Here is a 24436-nt window from a genome sequence, read left to right as displayed (position 1 = left end):
CACGTGGGCACCCTCTGCCTGGCACATCCCAACCTTCCAGACTCTGGAGGAAAGCAGGAGTTCAGCATGACCTGTACTGTTGGTACACAACTTTGGGCTCTGTGAGCCTCTCTTTTCTTACTGGTTAGGGAGATGGGCGCCCTCCCGACATCCATCCTTGTAGGCAGGCCTTTCTCTCCAGGCTTGGTCGGGCCTGCTGTGTTGACTCGTCCTCTGCAGACCACATAGAAGTAGAGTTGATGCGTGTGGGTTGGTCTCACACCCTGCACCCCACTGAACTCACCTGTTCGCCTTAGTTTCTTGGCGGATTCCTTAGAGTTTAAGATCATGTCATCCTCAGGTAGAGATAGTTTGTGTCTTCCTTTCCAACCTGGATGCCTTTTACTTCTTTTTCTTGCCTGATGCTCTGGCTGGAACCTCCAGCGCAGTGTTGAGGACAGGTGATGTGTGTAGACCCCTAGTCTTGTTCTCACCTCACGGGCAGAGCTTTGACTGTAGAGGAGGATGTCAGCTGTGGGTTTTCTTAGGTGCCTTTATCAAGGTGAGGACGTGCCCTTCTATTCCTTTTGTCGAGGTTTGTTTTTTTCCTGGAAGGTGTTGGATTTTGTCAGATGCTTTTTCTGTATCTATTGAGACGGTGCTGTGTTGCGCTAATTGGATTTCGGGTGTTACGTTCTTGCATCCCAGGGGTAAGTCCTGTTTGGTCGTGGTGCAGAATCTCTTCTGTACATCCCGGATTAGGCTTGCTGCTGCTGTGATGAGGACTTTTGCTTCTGTATTTACACTGGATAATGGTGTGTGGCTTTCTGGTGATGTCTTTGGTTCAGTGTCAGGGTGATGCTGGTCTCGGAGGGACATGGGAAGCGGTCTCTCCTCTTTTCTTTTGTGAAAGTTTGTGAAGAGTTTAATTCTTCTTTAACCATTTGGTAGAATTCACCAGTGAACGCCTCTGGGCTTGGGCTGTTCTTTGTGGGAAGTTTTTAAATTGCTGAGTAGTCGCTTTGCCTGTGTTCCCTGTCGCGTCAGCACTGGTGGCATGTCTCCCGGGAGCTGGTCTGCCCCACCAGGACACAGTCGTCTGTGGTTTCCCTCATCTTCCTTGTTTCTAGCGGGGTGCCCCCTTTTACTCGCGGCTGCTGTGTCTGTGAAAGCATGAAAGTTTCCTCAGGTGCAGGCAGGTGCTTTTTAGTCGTGGGGTGTGTGTGTGAGAATGTCCAGCCATTAGACCGAAGGGTATTCATGTTCAGTGGAAAATGAGGCTCCCCAGAGACGGCTGCTGGGAAGCCTCGTGTGTCTTCCAGGAGGACTCGAGGCGCCCCTGCCCCTCCCCGCTTGGTGGCATCAGCAGCCGCCTGCCGTTTGCCGCTGGCACCTTGGCGTTCGGCTGGCGCTCTGGTGGCCACTGCAGAGCGGTGCCTGGGGCTGCGCCCACCCTTGTGCACAGCCTGGGGACAGACACCGCCTCACGCTCCGCTGTAGCGTCTGTCGGGGCCGCGCAGGCTTTGCGGCGTTTCCTCCACCCGCGGTCCTTCCACACGTGTCCAGGTGGATTCGGAGCCGGGGTTCCTGGAACAAGGACTGGGGTCGAAGTTCACGTGCACATGGATGTCGTGGCTGTGCCTGTCCCGTGCCCTCTGCAGGGTGCCCTGTCTGGCGTCTCAGGAAGGGCGTGTGGAGGGTGAAAGGAGGGTCCTGCCTTGATAAATCAGCTTTTCTCTGAAACAGTAGGAATAAGGACTGAGCATCTTTCACAGATGTGAAAAGGCTTTTGTATTTGATTCTGTCCTTTGCCCCCTTTTCTGTTCGCTTGTGGCCTTCGGGTGCTTCCTGTGAAGCCAGGTCTGGACGGATGGTCCCTGCTTCGTGCCGACGGTGGTCTGCCCTGTGCTCCAGCCCCCTGGGACTCCCCCGTCACCGGGCTCGCCTGGCCTGAGTGGAGCTGGGTGGTGCCAGCATGGGGGCTTGTGCCCCTCCTTCTCTCGCCAGCTTCCTGGAGAAGAGGGGACGGCTGCTGGAGAAGCTGGAGGAGCAGCTCAGGAGGCTGAGCATGCAGGCCACGGACAAGGAGGAGGGCAAGCAGGTGGCCCTGGGCACGTCCAAGCTCAACTACCTGGACCCCCGGATCAGTGTCGCCTGGTGCGTGGGCCAGGCCGCTGTGCCCACTCGCGGCCCCGAGGAGGGGACTGGACCCCTGAGCGGCCCCAGTTCAGTCCCCTGGGCCCTGTGGTCAGCACAGGTCCTTCCTGTGATGGGACCCGACTGGCTGGTGTGTCTAATGCTGAGTCCTGGGTCACTGGTCCTCTCTGCCCGAGAGCTCTGGGGCCGTGGAAGGCTGGGGTGGGACCCCGAGCTGCCCACCCAGCCACAGAGAGCCCAGCCTGCCCACTGCGGGTGGGGTGACTGGGTCGCCTGTGTGCCCCGTAAGCGTTCCCTGAGCACCCCGCCCGGAGGACAGCTGGGCTGCACGGGGGGACACTGCCTCCTCCCTGTCCTCCTGCCTCCCTGCTGCCCTGGGCTGGTGGCCGTGCTGTGGGTGGCGTGCCCAGGAGAAGCAGGTTGGGCAGCCTGGTGTCCCGACCTCTGTCCCGCTCCTCCCAAGAACCCTGGTCTCCTCTTGGCAGGTGTAAGAGGTTTGGGGTGCCCGTGGAGAAGATCTACAACAAGACACAGAGGGAGAAGTTCGCCTGGGCTCTCGACATGGCAGGCGAAGACTTTGAATTCTAAATGAGCATCTCTGTGCCTCGTTGGAACTTATTTTTTTTCACCATTAAAGCAGATTGGGGAATTTTGTACAAAGTCGTGTCTTTTGCGTCATCACACAGAAGGTGGCGGACGCCCGGCCGGGTGTTTCAAGTGTCCCCTCCCCCATCAGGTGTCCCCTAGCCTGGCCGGGAGCTGGCGTGGCTGCGTGCCTGGTCCCAGGCCCTGACTTGGGGAGGGCCCGACTGTCCCGTGAGAGGCCTATGCCTCCCCACTCCCAAACTGCCCCAGCACTGGGCAGGGACCCCCTCAGACACGCTGCACCTGTTCCCTCAACAGATGGGACGGCGGGGCCCTGAGTGCCACTGAGCCTGTCTCTCCTGGTGGGTGGGTGGAGTCCACGTGTCCCCGAGAGCGCAGCTGGCAGCACGTGGGGCTGTCCTGAGTTCCGGCAGGAGTTGTGGTGTCTGTGCCCTCAGGCCGCCTGGTGTGGCGCACCCTCAGGGGCTGGTTTTGGAGTCACGGGGAAAGATCTCGGGTGGGTGTGTGGCACTCAGTGGCCAGGGACATGTGGGCGTGGCTGAGGATGGACGGGAGCGTCACTGATGCGGGGTGGGAGGGACGTCCCTGCCGCAGCCAGGCCTGCGGTCTGCCTGCAGGCTCCTGGAGCTGGAGGTGGGCAGGGGCTGGGAGGTGTCTTTTTTCAAATTCTAGGTTGGGGGGCAGATAATTTTTCTTTGTAGTTTATAGGTCTCTGGCTCAAGAGGCATCTCATCTACACCCAGACCAGGTGAAACTCAACAGAGAAGAGCCTTTGGATGGGACTTCCGGGTGCCTTAGGGGCGGGCATGTTTTGTGTGGAAGGAAAAGTAAGTAATCGTGGCTACAGCGTGGAGTGTAGAAAATTAAGTGGTCCCAAGTCTGCAGATCCGTGTCATTCCCTGGGGCTCCCCCTGCCCTCGCCACTGTCTGCAGTGGATTCCCTGTTTACCGGACCCCCCCCACCCCTGTCTCCCAGCTCTTAGTGTGTTTGGGGGTCTTCTTTTTGTAGCCTCCTGAAAAAAAGTTTCACGAACAGCAGTGAAAAAATTTCAGTTTGCATGTCTGAAAATATTGTTATCCGACTGTCACACTGGACTCACGACTCCATACGCGTAAACTTACAGGTTGCAAATTATTTTCAGTTGTAACTCTCAAAGCATTGTTCTGTTGTCTTCCGACTCGGGACGTGCTGTTGGGAAGTCCCCGGGATCTGATTCCCGGTGCTCCATGGGCTCTGCTGTCTGGCCTGCCCCCTCTAAGGTCGCGCCACTGATACTCTTGTGTTCTCCACGTCGAGACTCGGCACCAGTTTTCCTTTGTTGTTTGTGGAGGGTACTGGGAGGTGCTTTTGCTCTGGTGATTCATGTCTCTTAGTTCTGGGGAAAAATTAAGATTATTTCTCTGATAATTTCATTCTCACCATTTTGTTTCCTTTTCTTCCCCCTAGAACTCCTGTTAGTCTTAATCTTTCTATCTTATCATCCACCTCCTTGTCTTTTTATTCTTTTAAAAAGATTTTCTCAACTTTACCTCTCAACCGTCTTACTAATTTTTTAAAAAAATATTTATTTTTATTTGGTTGCACCGGATCTTAGTTGCAGCTCGAGGGCTCCTTAGTTGCAGCACGCATGTGGGATCTAGTTCCCTGACCAGGGACCAAACCCGGGCCCCCGGCACTGGGAGCACAGAGTCTTAACCACTGCGCCACTAGAGAAGTCCCCTAATTTGTGTGTGTGTGTGTGTGTGTGTGTGTGTGTGTGTGTGTGTGTTTAGATTGATTTATTTATTTAAGTTTTATTTTTGGCTGCGTCGGGTCTTAGTTGTGGCATGCGGGATCTTTCATTGTGGCGCGCGGGCTCTTCGTTGTGGTGCGTGGGTTTCTCTCTAGTTGTGGCATGTGGGTTTTTTCTTCTCTGGTTGTGGTGCACAGACTGCAGGGTGCGTGGGCTCTGTAGCTTGCGGCATGTGAGCTCTAGTTGAGGCACGTGAGCTCAGTAGTTGTGGCGTGTAGGCTTAGTTGCCTCGCAGCATGTGGGATCTTAGTTCCCCGACCAGGGATCGAACCCGCGTCCCCTGCATTGGAAGGCAGATTCTTTACCACTGGACCACCAGGGAAGTCCCCCCTAATTTGTTTTTAATTTTACTTATCACATATTTTTAAGATTTGTTTCTTTCTTTTGAATTGTTCCTTTTAAAATACTGTTCTGTTCTCTTCTTTTTTTGCTGCAGTGCACAGCATGCGGGATCTTCGTTCCTCGACCAGGAATCGAACCTGTGCCACCTGCAGTGGAAGCGTGGAGTCCTAACCACTGGACCACCAAGTAAGTCCCCTATTCTGTTCTCTTTTAGTGGACACCGTTCCTTCTTGATCTCCGTGAGGTTACTAACTACCATCTCGCTCACCTTTTCTACATTTCTTGCACTATCTCTGTTTCCTCTGAGTTTGTAAAAAGCTCCTTTTCTTTGGATTGACCTCGCACGCGCATCGAGAACCTCCTCAGCTGTCTGGTGGTGGCCTTCCATCCATGGAGACGGGGTGGGGGCGTTCTGAGCCCAGGGGAGCCTTGCTGCCTCTGGAGCAGCTGAATGCAGTTGCCACTGAGGTTGGTCCTTATGGCAGGACTTTGTTGTTTCTCCGAGATGGTTCCTGTTCTCTGGTGAGGACCCTGCAGACCCACCACCTCCAGTCACAGAGCCTTCCCAGAACTTCGCACAGCAAATTGGCGGGCGTCTCACCTCCGGAGGCCCCTTGGCCCCTTGGTGGACTCCTGCCTCTGCCTACTTTGTCTTCACAGGTACCGTGGTTCTTAATTACAGGCCCCTCCTACCAACCTTACTGTTTTAACTGGACATTTCATCTAGTTAGGTTTACTGTGGTTATGAACCTATTTGGGTGGTTTCTACCATCTTACTCTGATTAGCTTTTTTCAGATTTTTCTTTTCCTATTTATTTTTTAGTTGATATAGTAAGTTTTTGTTCATTTTAAATTATTGCATTTTTTTCCTATTGGACTGGAAACATATACACCGTTTATATTTAGTAATTAAGGTTAAACTATACTATGCATATTTAAAGTCTAAAATTAAAGTGTGTTACAGCCCTTCCCAACAAAGGAGGATCTTAGAACCTGAAAGTCCCTTCTGCCCCCGTGCAGGGCCCAGTGGACGTCCTCACACACAGTGTGGGTTTACACTCACATCGATCTTCTTCTTTGCTCCAACTCCATCTTGTATCGAAGGCTATCATTCTGAAATCATTTTCTTTCTTTTTGTAGTACAAACTTTAGAAGTCCTTTCAGTGAAAATTGCTTAATGAAGAACTGCCTCAGATTTTACTTATTTATAAGTGTCTGTTTTCACCTTATCTATAAAAAATAATTTTGCTGGGCGTGCAGTTCTAGATGGACAGGTGTTTTCTCTCAATGCACTGAAGACACGAATCCACTGTCTTCTGTCTCTTACTGTCGCCTTGAGCAGTGTGATGGTGTGACTGTGATGGTGGTGATGGTGTGACTGTGATGGTGGTGATGGTGTGACTGTGATGGTGGTGATGGTGTGACTGTGATGCTGGTGATGGTGTCTTTCTCTGACTCCTCAAGGTCTTTGTCTTGCTGGTCTGTGTTCTCATTGTGTTGTGTCCAGGTGTGGATTTCTTTTTATTTATGCTGCTTCATATCATTATACTTCTTGCATCTGTGAATTTATGTTTTTCATTAAATACAGAGAAGCCTTGCTGGAACGCTGTGAGTGGGGTGTAAAGTGCAGAGTCACAGTACTGTGATTGTGGCACAGGGGCCACCAGAAGCTGTGGAAGTCCGTCCAAGCAGTCAGACCCTCTGTTCTCAGCTGCAGGTTGGCACGACTTGCTGGCAGTTGTCCACTCTGGCTTAAACATTGAAGATGATGATTCTGGGTCTTGAGAATGGCTGGAACTTCCAGGACATAGAAAACAGTTTCAACATTCTCTCCTTTAATTGATTGTTTCATTGGCCTGATTATGGGGAGACTGGTTGAGGTTAAATCTGGGGATGCAGACACTCATCTTCACCAGATGGGGTTGGCTGTTGTTTCTCTGCCTGGATGGCCTGTGGGAGAGGATCTGCATACTCACAGGGGTCAGTGTAGGGTCTTGCTGTATCTCCTCTCCTTCACTCTCTCCTCCTGGGATTCTTGTCACATCTACGTCAGACCTTATTCTCTTCTACAAATCTTTGAACATTTCCTTCATGTTTCCCATCTCCTCGTCCCTGTGGTATCCTGGGTCTCTGTGCATGTTTCTTCCACTACACTAATGCTTCCTTCAGCTGTGTCTAATCTGCTGCTTAACCTACCAATTGAATTCTATTTCAGTGATTATAATTTTCATTTCTAAAAGTTCTACTTTATTTTTTTTTAAATTCATTTATTTATTTATTTTTTGGCTGTGTTGGGTCTTCGTTTCTGTGTGAGGGCTTTCTCTAGTTGCGGCAAGCGGGGGCCACTCTTCATCGCGGTGTGCGGGCCTCTCATTATCGCGGCCTCTCCTGTTGCGGAGCACAGGCTCCAGACGCACAGGCTCAGTAGTTGTGGCTCATGGGCCCAGTTGCCCCGCAGCATGTGGGATCTTCCCAGACCAGGGCTCGAACCTGTGTCCCCCGCATTGGCAGGCAGATTCTCAACCTCTGCGCCACCAGGGAAGCCCCTAAAAGTTCTACTTTAAAAGCCTGCCTTTTCATGAATGGTCGTCTCTTATTGCTTTCTTGTCACTGTGTCTGTCTTCTTTTTTATTCTTTTTTTAAAATGGAAGTATCATTGATTTACAATGCTGTGTTTGTTTCTGGTGTATAGCAAAGTGATTTACACTTTATATATATATATATATATATATATATATATATATACACACACACACACATACATACATGTTTTTTCATATTCTCTTTCATTATAGTTTATTACAAGATATTGAAGGTAGTTCCCTGTGCTATACAGTAGGACCTTGTTGTTTATTTTATATATAGTGGTGTGTATATGTTAATCCCAAACTCCTAATTTATCTCCCTAACTTTGGTAACCATAAGTTTGTATTCTATGTCTGTGAGTCTATTTCTGTTTTGTAAATAAGTTCATTTGTATTTTTTTTTTTTTTAGATTCCACATGTAAGTGATATCATATGGTATTTGTCTTTCTCTTCCTTACTTCACTTAGTATGATAATCTCTAGGTCCACCCATGTTGCTGCAAATGACAGTATTTCATTCTCTTTTATGGCTGAGTAATATTCCATTGTGTGTGTGTGTGTGTGTGTGTGTATACACATATATATAGATACATATATATATATATATATGTATCTATATATATGTATATATTCGGTTGGCCAAAAAGTTCATTCGGATGTTATGGACGAACCTGAATGAACTTTTTGGCCAACCTAATACCACATCTTCTTTATCCATTCACCTGTTGATGGACATTTAGGTTGCTTCTATGTCTTAGCTATTGTGAATAGTGCTGTTATGAACATTGGGATGTATGTATCCTTTGGTATTAGTTTTCTCCAGATATATGCCCAGGAGTGGGATTTCTGGATCATATGGTAACTCTATTTTTAGTTTTTAAAGGAACCTCCATACTGTGTTCCATAGTATGGAAGCCAATTTGTAGTCCCACCAACAGTGTAGGAGGGTTCCCTTTTCTCCACACCCTCTCCAGTATTTATTATTTGTAGACTTTTTGATGATGGTCATCCTGACCAGTGTGAGTTGTTACCTCATTGTAGTTTTGATTTGCATTTCTCTAATATAATTAGAGATGTTGAGCATCTTTTCATGTGCCTGTTGGCCATTTGTGTGTCTTTGCAGAAATGTCTGTTTAGGTCTTTTGATTGAGTTGTTTATTTTTTCTGTTATTGAGTTGGATGAGCTGTTTGTATATTTTGGAAATTAAGCCCTTGTCAGTCACAACATTTGCAAATATTTTCTCCCATTCCATAGGTTGTCTTTTTGTTTTGTTTATGGTTTCCTTTGCTGTGCTTTCAAGCTTTTACGTTTGATTAGGTCCCATTTGTTTATTTTTGCTTTTATTTCATTTGCTTTGGGAGACTGACTTAAGAAAACGTTGCTATGATTTATGTCAGAATGTTTTGCCTGTTTTCTTCTAGGAGTTTTATGTTGTCGTGTCTTATATGTCTTTAAGCCATTTTGAGTTTATTTTTGTGTATAGTGTGGGGGGGAGTGTTCTAACTTCATTGATTTACATGCAGCTGTCCCACTTTCCCAACACCACTTGCTGAAGAGACTGTCTTTTCTACATTGTATATTTCTGCCTCCTTTGTCGAAGATTAATTGACGGTAGGTGTGTGGGTTTATTCCTGGGCTCTCTATGCTGGTGATCCATATGTCTGTTTTTGTGCCAATACCATGTTGTTTGATTACTGTAGCTTTTTAGTATTATCTGAAGTCTGGGAGGGTTATGCCTCTTGCTTTGTTCTTTTTCCTCAGGACTGCTTTGGCAATTCTGGTCTTTCATGGTTCCGTATAAATTTTAGGATTACTTATTCTAGTTCTGCGAAAAAACGTCATGGGTAATTTGATAGGGATCGCATTAAATCTGTAGATTGCTTTGGGTAGTATGGCCATTTTAACAATATTAATTTTTCCAATCCAAAAGCATGTCTTTCCATTTTAAATCACCTTCAGTTTCCTTTATCAATGTTTCATAGTTCTCAGCATATAAGTCTTTCACCTCCTTGGTCAGGTTTATTCCTAAGTTTTTTTTTTTGATGCCATCTTAAAAAGGATTTTTTTTTTTTTACTTTCCCTTTCCAATATGTCATTGTTAGTGTAAAGAAATGCAACAGGTTTCTGTATGTTGATATTGTATTCTGCTACCCTGCTGAATTTGTTTATCAGTTCTAGTAGTTTTTGTGTGGACTCTTTAGGGATTTCTATATACAGTTATCATGTCATCTGCATATAATGACAATTTTCTCTCTTCCCTTGTAATTTGGATACCTTTTATTTCTTTTTCTTGTCTGACTGCTGTGGCTAGGACTTCCAGTACTATCTGTTGAATAGAAATGGTGACAGTGGGCATCCTTGCCTTGTTCCAGATTTTAGTGGGAAGGTGTCTGGTTTTTTTAAACACTTCATGCATAACTATTCTCTTGCCTGCATTATCTGGCAATTTCAGTATCTGCAGTTTTTGTGGTTTTATATCTGTTCTTTGCTGATTTTGTTGACCCCCAGTCAATGAGACTCACCTTCCTGTGTACTTGATGATTTCTGTAAGCTCATTGCTTTGATCTCATGATCAGGGACACTACAGGGTCTAAGTAGGGAAAGTTTTCCTCCAAAAAGAGCTACCTGAGAGGCACAAACCTGGGTCTTGGCTTAGCATGGGAGTGCCAGGCTTAGCTTTCCACCTTACCTTGGCCCAAGAGTCAGCAGCCCAATAGCTGTGGTGCCACTGAATGCACTCTGAGGGCAACTCTGCCCCTACAGGCTGCACAACCCTGTGGCCTAAGCTCACACCATAAAAGAAATAGGTGCCAACAAGAGCCCTAGAACTGAGCTACTATTTTGGAAGTCCCAGCCAGCTACAGGACCCAAATAATTCAGTCAGTAGTTAAAGTAGACCAGACAGTTCCCACGAAGTGGCGCCAAACCACAGCTTGACTAGGACGGATTTGGGTGCTGCAGCTGGACCCCCAGGACTTGTGGCCAGGTGACTGCTCATATTTGTCTTAGTCATTACAGTAAACTTTCAATAACATGACCTCACTCAGATTGTTACAGCAGAGTTTTATGATATGTACAGAGTATCATCCCCAACAAAGACACCTCTCCCTTCCTATCTGGCAAATAGCATTTGTAGGTATCTATAACACTACTGTACTGTGATATGAAATATCAGATCATGAGCAGTGAGCTTACCTAGACACTGTTTTACATACCCTTTTTGTCTAATCTCCCAGCTACGAATTGGAAGGTCCTATGGGTGAGCACATTTCTTATGCTCTTCACATTCCCCTAGTGTGCCCTGACCTTTGCTTTGTACACAACATTTAATCCATCTGCTCAGGAATCCCCTCCCCTGGGTGTTCACCCCAGTTTTCCCCTTGCCCCAGTCTTGTTTACTGCTCTCCTGTGTCACTAGTTCCCTCTATATACTTCTGTTATTGGACTTTTACCTACAAAGTCCTTGAATGCAGCCATCACAGTGGCTTTGTGTTTCCCACAACAGTGGCATAAGAGCCTGGACAGCTAAGTGCTTAGGAAAGGTCTGTTGGAAGTACAAACATCTTAAACTTGCTTTATCTTATACTACCTTCCTGAGCCTGAGAAGAGTTCTGTATACTCCGAAATGGCGTGAAAACAAGTGAATCAGTACCTCCTCCTTCCGGCCAAGCCTGTGGTCTTTCCTCTATGCCTGTCTTTCATAAACTCCCCTGCATAGTTCCATAGTTCATGTACTTATTTTTTTGTGGAGTGCACATCCTGTATCCGGGGCTGTGCTAAAATAATTCTAGCTACAGGGGCTCATACTTTGATAGAAAGACACAGACATAAGCATATAGCTTTGATACAGGGTAGAAAGTGATTCTTGATTTTTCAAAAGAGCTATGAAACTGAAAAAAAAAACAAAAAAACCCCCAAAACCTACTGATACATGGATAAACCTCAAAAAACATTAAGCAAAGGGAAAAAGACATAAAAGAGTATAAATTATATCACTATTTATATAACGTTCTAGAACAAGCAAAACTATAGTGACAGAAACGAGATCACTGGTTGCCTCTGAGGATAAAGGGCTGACTTGAAGGGGCATAAGGAGACTTTCTGGGGTGATGGAAATAGTCTACATCTTGAGAGTGTGGTGGGCGTAAAGGTCAAAGCACATTGTACTTGTTGAAACTCATAAAACGAAACACTTAAGATCTATGCGTTCCACTGTATGTAAATTATACTTCAGGAAAAACCCAGTGCTGTGAAAATGAAATAAATTAACTTCCGAGGCACACGTTGCCATCACGTCTCCTTCCCCAAGGCTCCTCTTTCCTTTCTGGTGCTCCTGGACAGGCGGCGGTAGACAAACTGCAGGCCTCCACGGGCAGGCTTGGAGACCACCAAGACAGTTTTATCCTCTTCCTGTGGGGTGAAGTACACAAAGCTGGGGGCATGGGCAAAAAGTGAAGGGCGTTGTACCCACACTCCAATCTTATTTACTCAATTTTCCACTCCACGTTCACCCCCCAACAGGCTCACTCCGTGCCGTGAACTCGCTGGTGCTGGATGAGATGAAAGCTCAGGCGGAAGGCCCTGCCACACCTGGCACAGTGGAAAGGCTTCTCCCCAGTGTGGATCCTCTGGTGTCGGAAGAAGCCCGACAGGGCCCTGAAGGCACGGCCGCACTCGCCACACTCGTAGGGCTTCTCCCCAGTGTGGATGCGCCGGTGCTCGCTGAGGAAGGAGCTGCGGCTGAAGGCGCGCCCACACTCCTGGCAGGTGTAGGGCTTCTCCCCGGTGTGGACCCGCTGGTGCTGAATGAGGTTGGAGCTCTGGCTGAAGGCTTTCCCACACTCTTTGCATTCGTAAGGATTCTCTCCGTGGTGAATTCTCTGGTGCCGGACGACGTTTGAGCTGTGGATGAAGGTTTTCCCGCACTCGCTGCATTCATACAGCCGCTCGCCAGTGTGAATTCTCTGGTGCTTAATGGCGTCTGACCTCTGACTGAAGGACCTGCCACACTCAGCACATTCATAGGGCTTCTCTCCCGTGTGGATTCTCTGGTGTCTAATGAGGTTGAAGCTCTGGCTGAAGGCTTTCCCACACTCCTTACAAACGTAAGGCTTCTCTCCATTATGAATGCGCTGGTGCCTGACAACGTGGGAGCTGTGGATGAAGGCCTTCCCACAGTCGCTGCACTCGTAGGGTTTCTCCCCAGAGTGAATGCTCTGGTGTTTCACCACATCCGAATAGCATTTGAAGCTCCTGTCGCAAGTGCTGCATCGGTAAGGCTGTCCTTTCCAGTGGCTTCTCCTATTGGCCGTGGAGGCTGCATTCAGGGTGACCTCTGACCTGGACACACTGTCCTCATGGCCATTCTGCCCTCCAGTTTCCTCATAAACAACTGGTCCCCGAGGGGTATCTCTGGGCCTCTCTCCAGCTTCCTCATTCCCACAAGGGTCTGGAAACCGCAGTGCCTGGGGAGGTCCCCGTAACAGTCCTGGCACAGCCTGTCCACGGCGTCCCCCTTCTTCTAAGGTTGCCTGCCGTGGCATCAGCCCTGGGCTCTGAGCCCCTTTCTCAGCCACCGAAGCAGCGTAGCAGGAAGCCGGGCCACCACTCGGTGCCTGTGCTAGAAAAGCTGGAAAACAGGGGCAGAGATGCACAACGTAGAACTCTGCTAACGACACACAGATGGCACGGGAGAGCCACATGATGACAGTAAATGGTAAGATGCCAGTGGGCAGCAGACACCCATTATCCCGCCTGTCCTCCTCCTGCCCAGCTCTCCTCCCCGACTTCTAACACCTGTGGTCACAGGAATGGACAAGGGACTGGGGGAGAGCTAATCAGCAGGCTTCCCTGTGACTCCAGAAAAGGCCCAAGCCTCTAACCTCAGTCTGCCTGGTCTCACGAGTGGGGGGAGACAGACCCCCAGGCTCTGGTGACCCCCTGGTATGGCCTCATGGCCTGGAATGCAGAGAGAAGTGGTTGGCAGCAGAGCAAGCACGTGTGGCCACGTTTGAAAACACTTCCAGTGTCACAGTGGGGAGGGGGCGCTCCTGGCACCTAGTGGGGAAAAGCTAGGGAGGCTGCTCAACATCCTGGAATGCACAGGCTGCCCCCAACAGGCACCTCCAGCCCAAAGTGCCCAGAAGTCTTCCCGGAAGGCAGAACCTGGGCTGCTGCCAGACGTCCTAACCAAGAAGCTCAGTCCCCTGGCACAGATGCTGGTCACCACTCTGACACTGGGACCCCACCCTCAGCCTCACCGCCCTTCAGGCCGTACATCTCATAGTATATGCTCAGGCCAGCAACCCAGACAGGGTGCTTTCTCTTTATTCCTTTTCTGAATGGACTGTTTTTAGTGACCTGTTTTGCTCCACACTCTGTGTATGGTGGCATTTGCTAAAATTTAGCCCCAAGTTGTGAGACTGAAGAGTGCTGTCTGGGCCGGATCTGGTCAGGATTAGGGTCAGACAGGGTAGGGAGACGGTGGTCTGGAAGTACTGGGCCCGAAGGGTGGCTCCATGGCTGCGCCTCTGGGTCATCCCCAACTCACCCCCAAGGGATGATGTGTAGGGACACAGGGTGGCTGAACCACCCGACACGGGGGTTCTGTGACTTCCCAGGAGAGCAGGTACACGTGTGTTTGGGGGAGCCACGGTCATGTTCTCACCAAGCTCCCAGTGCTGAACCAGAACCTTAGGGTAGAGTATGATGGGGAAAAGCTTGAAATGGCATGTGTCTTTGCCAAAGGAAGATGGCCTGGTTGTTAGCACAGGTCATGTGACAATTCAACAACAGCAACAACAGGCAACTGAATACGAGCCCTCCCCCAAACGTGGCCTGAACTCTTCAGAACAGAGAGGCCTGGAGCCCAAGAAAGAGATGGCCAGTGGGTGGGAGGCCAGCCAGATTCTCATCCACCACACACTTTCTGGTCACCAACCCTGAGCCTAGGCCAGTTGACACTGCTGGGCCCTGGTGAGACAAAGCCAAGAATTAATATTCTTGTTCCTCAAACCTGGAGGCATAACCCTCCCAGACTTCAGACAGTACTGCAAAGCTACAGTAATCAAAACAGTATGGTACCTACCTAGGGAGACAAAACACCTGTATGCAGAAAACTATAAGACACTGATGAAAGAAATTAAAAATGATACAAACAGATGGAGAGATATACCATATTCTTGGATTGGAAGAATCAATACTGTGAAAATGACTATACTACCCAAAGCAATCTACAGATTGAATGCAATCCCTATCAAATTACCAATGGCATTTTTTACAGAACTAGAATAAAAAATCTTAAAATTTGTATGGAGACACAAAAGACCCCAAATAGCCAAAGCAGTCTCGAGGGAAAAAAACAGAGCTGGAGGAATCAGACTATACTACAAAGCTGCAATAATCAAGACAATATGGTACTGGCACAGAAACAGAAATATAGATCAGGATAGAAAGCCCAGAGATAAACCCACGCACCTGTGGTCAACTAATCTATGACAAAGGAGGCAAGGACATACAATGGAGAAAAGACAGTCTCTTCAATAAGTTGTGCTGGGAAAACTGGACAGCTACATGTAAAAGAATGAAAGTAGAACACTCCGTAACACCATACACAAAAATAAACTCAAAATGGATTAGAGATCTAAATATAAGACCAGACACTATAAGACTCTTAGAGGAAAACACAGGAAGAACACTCTTTGACATAAATCACAGCAAGATCTTTTTTGATCCACCTCCTGGAGTAATGGAAATAAAAACAAAGATAAACAAATGGGACCTAATGAAACTTAAAAGTTTTTGCAAAGCAAAGGAAACTACAAACAAGACGAAAAGACAACTCTCAGAATGGGAGAAAATATTTGCAAATGAATCAACGGACAAAGGATTAATCTCCAAAATATATAAACAGCTCATGCAGCTCAATGTTCAAAAAACAACCCAGCCAAAAAATGGGCAGAAGACCTAAATAGACGTTTCTCCAAAGAAGAGATACAGATGGCCAAGAAGCACATGAAAAGCTGCTCAACATCACTAATTATTAGAGAAATGCAAATCAGAACTACAATGAGGTATCACCTCTCACCAGTCTGAATGGCCACCATCAAAAAATCTACAAACAGTAAATGCTGGAGAGGGTGTGGAGAAAAGGGAACCCTTTTGCACTGTTGGTGGGAATGTAAATTGATACAGCCACTATGGAGAACAGTATGGACGGTCCTTAAAAAATTAAAAATAGAACTACCATATGACCCAGCAGTCCCATTACTGGGCATATACCCAGAGAAAACCATAATTCAAAAAGACACATGCACCCCAATGTTCATTGCAGCACTATTTACAATAGTCAGGTCATGGAAGCAACCTAAATGCCCATAGACAGACAAATGGATAAAGAAGATGTGGCACATATATACAATGGAATATTACTCAGCCATAAAACGAAATTGGGTCATTTGTAGAGATGTGGATGGATCTAGAGACTGTCATACAGAGTGAAGTAAGTCAGAAAGAGAAAAACAAATATCGTATGTTAATATGGAACCTAGAAACATGGTACAGGTGAACTGGTTTGCAGGGCAGAAATAGAGACACAGATGTAGAGAACAAACGTATGGACCCAAGGGGGGGAAGCGGTGGGGGGTGGTGCGTGGAGGGTTGTGGGATGAATTGGGAGATTGGGATTGACATATATACACTAATATGTATAAAATGGCTAATAAGACCCTGCAGTATCAAAAAATAAATAAAATTCAAAAAAAAACCAAACCCCAGCATGGTATTTGCACAAAAACAGACATATGGATCAATGGAACAGAATAGACAGCCCAGAAGTAAACACACACACCTATGGTCAATTAATCTTAGACAAAGGAGGCAAGAATATACAAGGGTGAAAAGACAGTCCCTTCAGCAAGTGGTGCTGGGAAAGCTGGAGAGCCACATATAAATCAATGAAGTTAGAACACTCCCTCACACTATACACAAAAATGAACTCAAAATGGCTCAAAGACTTAAACGTAAGACAGGACACCATAAAACTCCTAGACGAGAACATAGGCAAAACATTCTCTGACATAAATTGTAGCAATGTTTTCTTAGGTCAGTCTCCCAAAGCAAAAGAAATAAAAGCAAAAATAAACAAATGGGACCTAATCAAACTTAAAAGCTTTTGCACAGCAAAGGAAACCATAAACAAAAAGACAACATATGGAATGGGAGAAAATATTCGCAAACATTGCGACTGACAAGGGCTTAATTTCCAAAATATACAAACAGCTTATCCAACTCAATAACAAAAAAAAACTCGATCAAAAAAATGGGCAGAAGACCTAAACAGACATTTTTCCAAAGACATACAGATGGCCAACAGGCACATGAAAAGATGCTCAACATTGCTAATTATTAGAGAAATGCAAATCAAAACTACAATGAGGTACCACCTCACACTGGTCAAAATGACCACCACCAAAAAGTCTGCAAATAATAACTGCTGGAGAGGGTGTGGAGAAAAGGGAACCCTCTTGCACTGTTGGTGGGAATGTAAATTGATACAGCCACTATGGAGAACAGTATGGAAGTTCCTTAAAAAACTAAAAATAGAACTACCATATGACCCAGCAATCCCACTCCTGGGCATATATCCGGAAAAAACTCTATTTTGAAAGGATACATGCACCCCAATGTTCATAGCGGCACTATTCACAGTAGCCAAGACAGGAAGCAATCTACATGTCCATCAATAGATGACTGGATAAAGAAGATATGGTATGTATGTATATATATGTGTATGTATATATATATATATATAATGGAATACTATTCAGCCATAAAAACAATGAAATAATGTCATTTGCAACAACATGCAGCAACAGATCTTATTAAGTGAAGTCAGTCAGACAAAAACAAATATCATATGATATCACTTATATGTGGAATCTAAAAAAATGATACAGGGGCTTCCCTGCTGGCACAGTGGTTAAGAATCCGCCTGCCAAGGCAGGGGACACGGGTTCGAGCCCTGGTCCGGGAAGATCCCACATGCCGTGGAGCAACTAAGCCCGTGTGCCACAACTACTGAGCCTGCGCTCTAGAGCCTGCGAGCCACAACTACTGAGCCCGCGTGCCACAACTATTGAAGCCCGCGTGCCTGGAGCCTGTGCTCCGAAACAAAGAGAAGCCACTGCAATGAGAAGCCCGCGCACTGCAACGAAGAGTAGCCCCTGCTTGCCGCAACCAGAGCAAAGCCTGCATGCAGCAACGAAGACCCAATGCAGCCAAAATAATTTTAAAAATAAAATTAAAAAAAAATTAAAAAATGATACAAATGAACTTATTTACAAAACAGAAACAGACTCACACAGAAAACAAACTTATGTTTACCAAAGGGGAAAGGGAGCGGAAGGAGGCATAGATTAGGAGTTTGGGACCAGCAGCTACACACTGCTATATATAAAACAGGTAAACAGCAAGGTCCTACTGTATAGCACATGGAACTATATTCATTACCTTGTAATAACCTATAGTGGAAAAGAACACAAAAAAGAACATGTACATATAACTGAATCACTTTGCTGTACCCTTGAAAGTAACACAACATTGTAAATCAACTATAATTTAAAAAATAAAATTCTTGTTCTCAGAGGTCTCCAGGTGGGGGGACCAGAGAAAGGAGAGAGCAGGGTGTAGAGTGTGTCCAGGAGAGCAAAGGAGGGAGGGGCTGAGGGAGCACAGCAGGCGCGGGGGTGGGGAGCTGTGATGGTTAGAAGCTGCCCAAGCCTAGTAACACCTCCAGGGTAGCAGCCAGGCAGATGGACTTGGGAGCCCCGATTCCTAAGCTGTCCCCACGTCCCTGATCCCAGGATGGCCCTCTGGGCCTGGCTGCCTCCCTCACCTGTGCATGTGTCCATCAGGGTAGCCCTCTCTGTGGCGTTCTGCGGACCCAGGCTGGGGCTCTGCTTGCTGCTTCCTGCAGAAACACCAGTAGTGGGACACCTGCCTGGGAGAAAGAGAAAGAAAGGGGAGAAAATGACAGGGAGAGGGGAGGTGAGGTCAGAGTACCTTCAGAGAAGGGAGGGTCAGAGCCTGCCCAGAGGGCCCTGAAGGAGCCACCTCACTATAAATCAAGGTCTGAATAAGCAGACATCCCAGAAACTAGTGCTCCACGGGACACCCTCTGGGAACTGTCTAGGCCATGCTGGCTCCCCGACCCCTGCCCCCCCAGCAGATCAAGAGCAGAGACAGATGTGGCAGCACCTGTTACCTGCCCGCTGTGGTCTCAGCTCCACCAGGAACCAACCAGCACCTTTAGTCAGTCCTCGGATGTCTGGAAAAATTTCTATGTATTTACATTTTTTCTTGATAATGATAAAAGATCTGAATATAAATATATGAAACCAAAAAAGTAACGATCTGGGTGGCGCAATTTTGGATTGAGGAATGCTTTTGCTAAGCTTGCCACCAAAGGTAAAGTGTGACAGATTTAACTACACAAGGATATTTACTGTCAAAAACAGAAAGGAAAAAAAAAACAAAAAACAAAAAACGGGAGGGATATTTGCAACACAAAGATTCATATCCTCAATATCTAAAACCCACTATATATACATCAAAAAGCACGAAAAACTAGTAAAATTTATGAACAGGTAACCAGCAGAAGAAAATAAACAAGTAGTTGGGACCTCCCTGGTGATCCAGTGGTTAAGAAACCGCCTTCCAGTGCAGGGGACACGGGTTCCATCCCTGATCGGGGAACTAACATCCCACATGCCACGGAGCAGCTAAGCCCGAGCGCCACAACTACGGAGCCACACACTCTGGACCCCATGCGCCCGCAACTAGAAGAGCCCAGGTGCCACAACGAGGAGCTCGCGTACCTAAGCGGAAGTTCCCCCAAGCCACAACTGAGACCCGACGCAGCCTAAAATAAGTAAAATATTAAAAAAAAAAAAAAAAAGGGTTAAAAACAGTGGCACCTTATGAGCATATAGACGATTAGGGGAAACTGGCACCTTCATACACCGCTGGAAGAAGAAAAAGTGCACTGGACGGCGGGTAATTCGATGACTTACAAAGGCCTTAAAAATCATACTGTGATTTCACTTCAGGGAACTGTCTGAGGCTGTCCCGGGGCCTTCACACTGGTCGTCACAATGGGCGGGGAAGGCTGTCCCCGGGGCCGTCACACGGCGGGGGTAGGGCCGCCCCCCGCTTCCGCTCTCCTCCCGGATGTGAGCCCTTTCGCAGGGAGAGCCCAGGACAGACAAGGGCCCCGTGCCCCGTAGGGACGGCCCGTCCTTGCGCCCATATTTCTGTTTCCCTCGCGGGCGCGGCCCAGCATCTGCCATCCCCTGCCCAGGCCCCGGTCCGCTGCCACTTACCCGGAGCCCCCGCCGCCCGCCGGAAGCGCCACCTCCCTCTCCCGGGCGGCTCGGGCACTTCCGGTGACGTTCTAGGGCGCCGGAGGACCTGCACTCAGCTGCCCTGGAGGCCGCAAGGGGGCGGTGTGAGCTTGCCTTCGCGAGTTATGGGCGGATTCCCTAGCTTCGCGTGCAAGACCCTGGGTTGCTGTCCGGACACCTTCACACCGACCGCTCCCGCCCCTGCAGGGCTTCACTCCCCGCACCTCTGGGACGCCTCCCGGGCCCCCGCCCTGGGCCGCGTGGCCTCCACCAGGTCCAGGCCTGAGGTCCGGGGAGTAAGCCTGGTTAGGTGACCTTGCTGACTGCGGAATGAGCGAATGCACGGACGGATGAAGTCAGCGCTCTTGGAGAAAGGAGGGGGAGCACCCCGGGGGAAGAAGCAGGCAGAACCGCAGGGACCGCTTCCCCATGGAGAAGATCCGCCGAGGGGAGGGCGCCCCGAGCCTGCCCGGCCTGGGCGCCAGAGCCTCACAGCGGCTGGTCCTCGGCAGGTGGATTCCCCTGCTAAGCCAGAGGCAGCGCAGAAATCCCCTTCTTCCCGCGCGTCCGGCCGCCGCGCCACATTCTCCGGGGTTCCCTCACCGCTGGTTTTCAATGACCACACACTTAAGGGCTGGAAGCATCACGCGTTTATGATCTCACGGCTTCCTTGGGTTGCACGGGTCCGGGCACAGCCTGGCCGGTCCTGGGCTGGGGTCTCTCCTAGGCTGCAGGCAAGGTGTTGGCCACGACTGGGGTCTCACGTGGCTGTGGGCAGGATTCAGTTCCCGAGGGCGGGAGTTCTTTGGGCTCCACACGTGACGTGGGGCTGCAGGCTTCCCACAGGAACGGCGGCCTTGGGGTCCTCTGCAGAGTGGGTGCTCTTGTGTTTAATCCCGGCTGAGAAACCTTCACAGCGTCTGCCTTAGACACGTGTCGTGGGGCCTAGGCGACGAATGTCTTGTCCCCAGCCCATCACTGAGTTGTCTCTCCGTGCTCTGGGCACTTTCCTGTAGATGACTCCTGTGGTCTCTCCTCAGCCACCTCATTCTAACCTGCTTCCAGAAACCCCACAGCCCAGAGAGCCCTTGAAATGACCCCCTGGTCCCTGACAATGTCCCTCCGCAAGATTCTCCTTCTATGGAAGTCTGCTGCTCTGGCACCCACCCCGGGTTCTTAGCCCAGACAGAAGCACAGGTGGAGACTGGCACCCTCACAGCTGGGCTGGGCCTTCGATGGTGGCCCAGTGCTTGGATGGCAGCAGGCCTTACCTCCATCGGCTTCCACCCACCTGTCCAGTGTCACCTCTTCCTCCAGCTCCCCCCAACTGTGAAACCGGTCACCGCCGCTCCCTGAACACACCAGGCTCATTCCCGCCTCCCTCTGAGCTTTGCCCATTCCCTTCCCTTTCCACATCACTGGACGCAGGTCGCACCTCTCCAGCTGGAATCCTGCAACCACGTGTCCTCTGGGCGTCACGTGGAGGGACATGGTGTCCACGGGCTCTTCACTGGCTAGTGATCATTTTGATCACACAGTTCTCTGGTTTTTTGACTGTGTGGGTACCATTTTCCGCCTTGCAACTAATAAACCATCTCGGGAGAAAAGAAAGGCTGAGGAACTGCTCCCCACTATAGATTCCTCAGGAGACACAGTGACCACAGGCAGGCTAGGATCCCAGAATGGATGCTGGGTTGGAGGGAAAATGCCGCGAGCACGATGAGAAGCCTCGCTTTGCTGAGCATTGTATCAATGTCCGATTACCTGGATTTGGTACCTGCACTGTGGTTTTGTAAGAGAATATCGTTGAGTATAGGAAAAACACACTAAAGGGTTATGGAACCAAGAGACATAATGGATGCAATCCATTCTAAAAAGATTCGGGGAAGAAAGAATTTGTATAGATATAAAAAATTAAAAGGTACATTTCTGCCATGGGGTGTGAACTAGTGTGATTTCTTTCTACTTTTCCCCACTTCCCAAATTTTCTATGCTATATTCTATTTATATAATAGGGAAAATGGGCTTTGTCAAAAGTTTTATCAAAAAGTGAAATCTTGACAAACAGCAGTCACTGAAGATCTTGTAAAACATGGAGAAAGCCTGTTTTGTTTTTAAGCCCCAAAGCAGATCATAAATTGCATACTGAGTTTGTTTTCCGATGGTGCAGATGAGGCCGACAACCACACCCCTGGACGCAGGTGGCGAATGGTTTTCTTCTCCACATGTTCCCACATGTCCCAGTTTCCTATCACGCACGTGTCGCTTCTACAACCAGGTGCCCGGAGGGAGCTTTCTTGTTCAGAGGCTACAACAATGGCTCCCTCATGGGACGTGCACTGGCTTTTCTTTTCCAACAGGTTCAGGGGTGCATCTGGGGGCCTGTGCCTTGCTTCTGCTCGGGACCCCTTCCTTCTGGGGAGTGCTCCTCTCCCTTTCTTCCCCTAGATCATTCTGGAACCCCCACCACCCGCTTCTCCAGGAGCTGGGGTGAGAGAGGGCTCTGTACTCTGCAGCCCGGGCTGAGATGGTGTCAGACCTGGGGAAGGCCGGTCAGCGGTTGGAGCCCGAGGCCACATGGGGCCTGCAGAGATGAGAGGCGGGGAGCGGACAGAGACCTCTCTGACAGGCCAGAAAATCCACATTCCTGGGGCTCCTGAAGCAGCTCCTTAATCCCGCGTGCTGCCCGAGCCAGTGCTGAGGGGTTTCTGTCGCTTGCTTTGTTCATGGGTAGTGGGACCACTCAGCTTCCAGGACCAGGCCCTGGGCACTGGAGAGCTGGCCAGTGCCCAGAGGGGCGGACAGGCTTCAGTGGTGCCAGGGCTGGGCCGGCACGAGGTGGGGAGGGCTGAACTCAGGCTGGCCTGAGGCCCCAAGCGCGCACGTGGTCTGTTCCTCCACTAACAGCCCCAGGGGGACAGTGCAGATAGCACTCAGTCTGCCTGCTCCCAGCCACACCCTCCTTGGACAGCCCTGCACTGTGTTCATCACCTCTTCTGATATTAACGCCCAGAGAGAGACTGTGTTTCCAGAGGAAGGAGCTGGCACATGGAGAAGGCAAGCACCACACCTCGCTCGGTCAAGCCCGACTGCGCGGTGCTGACAGATGGGCACCGAATCTCCCCGCTGGAAGCCAGAGGTCCCTGTTCACCACTGGTCAGTGGCTCTGCTCTGCCCGTCTTCCTCCATCCAGGGCCAACAAAACACGTGCCACTGGAATGCTGCTGGTCGCGGCGGGTGCAGAACAGAAAGGTGGACGAAGCCCGCCGGGTCTTCCCAGTTCCCTTTTACTGCCCAGAGCAGCTGGGGCCTACAGTCCTGCCACAATGTAGGGGGAGAGATGAGGGGCCGAGCACAGTGGACAGGCCTTCCAGCAGGTGGCTGGGCAGCAGCAGCAGGGCCAGGAGGGGAGGAACCAGGTAGTCTGGACCCCCAACAACAGCCTAAACAGTTACCTCTTTGGGACCAAAACCAGCCTCAGAACGCAAGAGCTGAAGCCGGAGCAGCCCTGAGCCTACTCAGTACGTGCAACCTGCAACCCGCAACCTTCCCACCGCTGGACTCCCCGCCATCCCCGGGGCCCCTCTGGAGCCTCTCCCGCAATCCCACCCAAACGGGGCTCCCCGCACCAGTCTCCTGCCAGCCCACCCTGTGTGCTGAGGCTTTTCACAGCAGAGGCATCAGTAAACGCTGAGTACCCGCCCACCACGCACTGCATTTATTTGTAAAAAATTATAAAAATCATAAAGCACACATAAAAATTAAAACATCTTAAAAAGATGATCTAGGGACTTCCCAGGTAGTCCGGTCGTTAAGACTCCACACTTCCAATGCAGGGGGCCTGGGTTCGATCCTTGGTCAGGTAACTAGATCCTGCATGCCGCAACTAAGAGCCTGCAAGCCGCAACTAAAGATCTGCGGTGCAGAAACTAAAAGATCCCCCACGAGGCAACTAAGATCCCGAGTGCTGCGACTAAGACCTGGAGCAGCCAAATAAGTAAATAAATAAATATTAAAAAACAAAAAGATGATCTAAAAACTAGAAATAAGCTTGCCGACGCATCACAAGGGAAAACCTCCAGTATTCTGAGGGCTACTCTTAGCAAAACCAACACTCCGAAAACGCCAGCCCGACTTCCGCTCCTGAACTTTCTATCAAACAAGCCACCAGGCAGTACACGGGTCTCACCTAGGGGCACGCGTCCGGAGCGCCACTGCGGCCACTTCCCACCAACGTTATCCACATCCGGGTCTGTGCTCTACCCTGTTCTCGCAGCCCTATAACCGCAGAGAAGACCAACTAGGCTCAACTAAGCTCGCAACCCAAAACTCTTCAATGGTCACAGGAGCCCCGCCCCTGGCGGCGCCCCGCCCCTGGCGGCGCCCCGCCCCTGGCGGCGCCCCGCCCCTGGCGGCGCCCCGCCCCTGGCGGCGCCCCGCCCCTGGCGGCGCCCCGCCCCTGGCGGCGCCCCGCCCCTGGCGGCGCCCCGCCCCTGGCGGCGCCCCGCCCCTGGCGGCGCCCCGCCCCTGGCGGCGCCCCGCCCCTGGCGGCGCCCCGCCCCTGGCGGCGCC

At 49.5% G+C, this 24436-nt stretch overlaps 2 protein-coding genes and 1 long non-coding RNA gene across 6 annotated transcripts in view; 1 reads left to right on the top strand and 2 right to left on the bottom strand.

The window, feature by feature from the left end:
- The window catches only part of TOP1MT (DNA topoisomerase I mitochondrial), a 34288-nt gene extending 30609 nt beyond the window's left edge, over nucleotides 1-3679 (top strand). For all 4 annotated transcript variants that reach the window (XM_082433497.1, XM_082433498.1, XM_082433499.1 and 1 more), the window contains 2 exons: nucleotides 1987-2136; nucleotides 2622-3679. In XM_082433497.1, the coding sequence (XP_082289623.1) occupies nucleotides 1987-2136; nucleotides 2622-2724 (253 nt within the window). In that variant the 3' untranslated portion in view covers nucleotides 2725-3679. The remainder of the gene's footprint in view (nucleotides 1-1986; nucleotides 2137-2621) is intronic.
- Nucleotides 3680-3781: 102 nt separating this feature from the next.
- Nucleotides 3782-24226, bottom strand: LOC309646839. The gene is made up of 2 exons (XR_014255624.1): nucleotides 24054-24226; nucleotides 3782-4118 (listed from the first exon to the last, which is right to left on the bottom strand). It is a non-coding gene; the product is annotated as an uncharacterized lncRNA (long non-coding RNA).
- ZNF696 (zinc finger protein 696) lies at nucleotides 11447-19875 on the bottom strand. Its single transcript, XM_082433501.1, has 4 exons — nucleotides 19844-19875; nucleotides 18727-18789; nucleotides 18358-18462; nucleotides 11447-13092 (listed from the first exon to the last, which is right to left on the bottom strand). Exons 3-4 carry the CDS (start codon nucleotides 18371-18373, stop codon nucleotides 11987-11989), a joined length of 1122 nt encoding a protein of 373 aa, XP_082289627.1. The 5' UTR covers nucleotides 18374-18462; nucleotides 18727-18789; nucleotides 19844-19875; the 3' UTR covers nucleotides 11447-11986.
- Nucleotides 24227-24436: the final 210 nt, after the last annotated feature.

The sequence above is a fragment of the Balaenoptera physalus genome, assembly GCF_965194825.1.
Source record: "Balaenoptera physalus genome assembly, chromosome: 17".
In the NCBI taxonomy this organism is placed as follows: domain Eukaryota; kingdom Metazoa; phylum Chordata; class Mammalia; order Artiodactyla; family Balaenopteridae; genus Balaenoptera; species Balaenoptera physalus.
The sequence above is the reverse complement of the archived record's forward strand: the minus strand, read 5'-3'. Positions and strand labels throughout refer to the sequence as shown.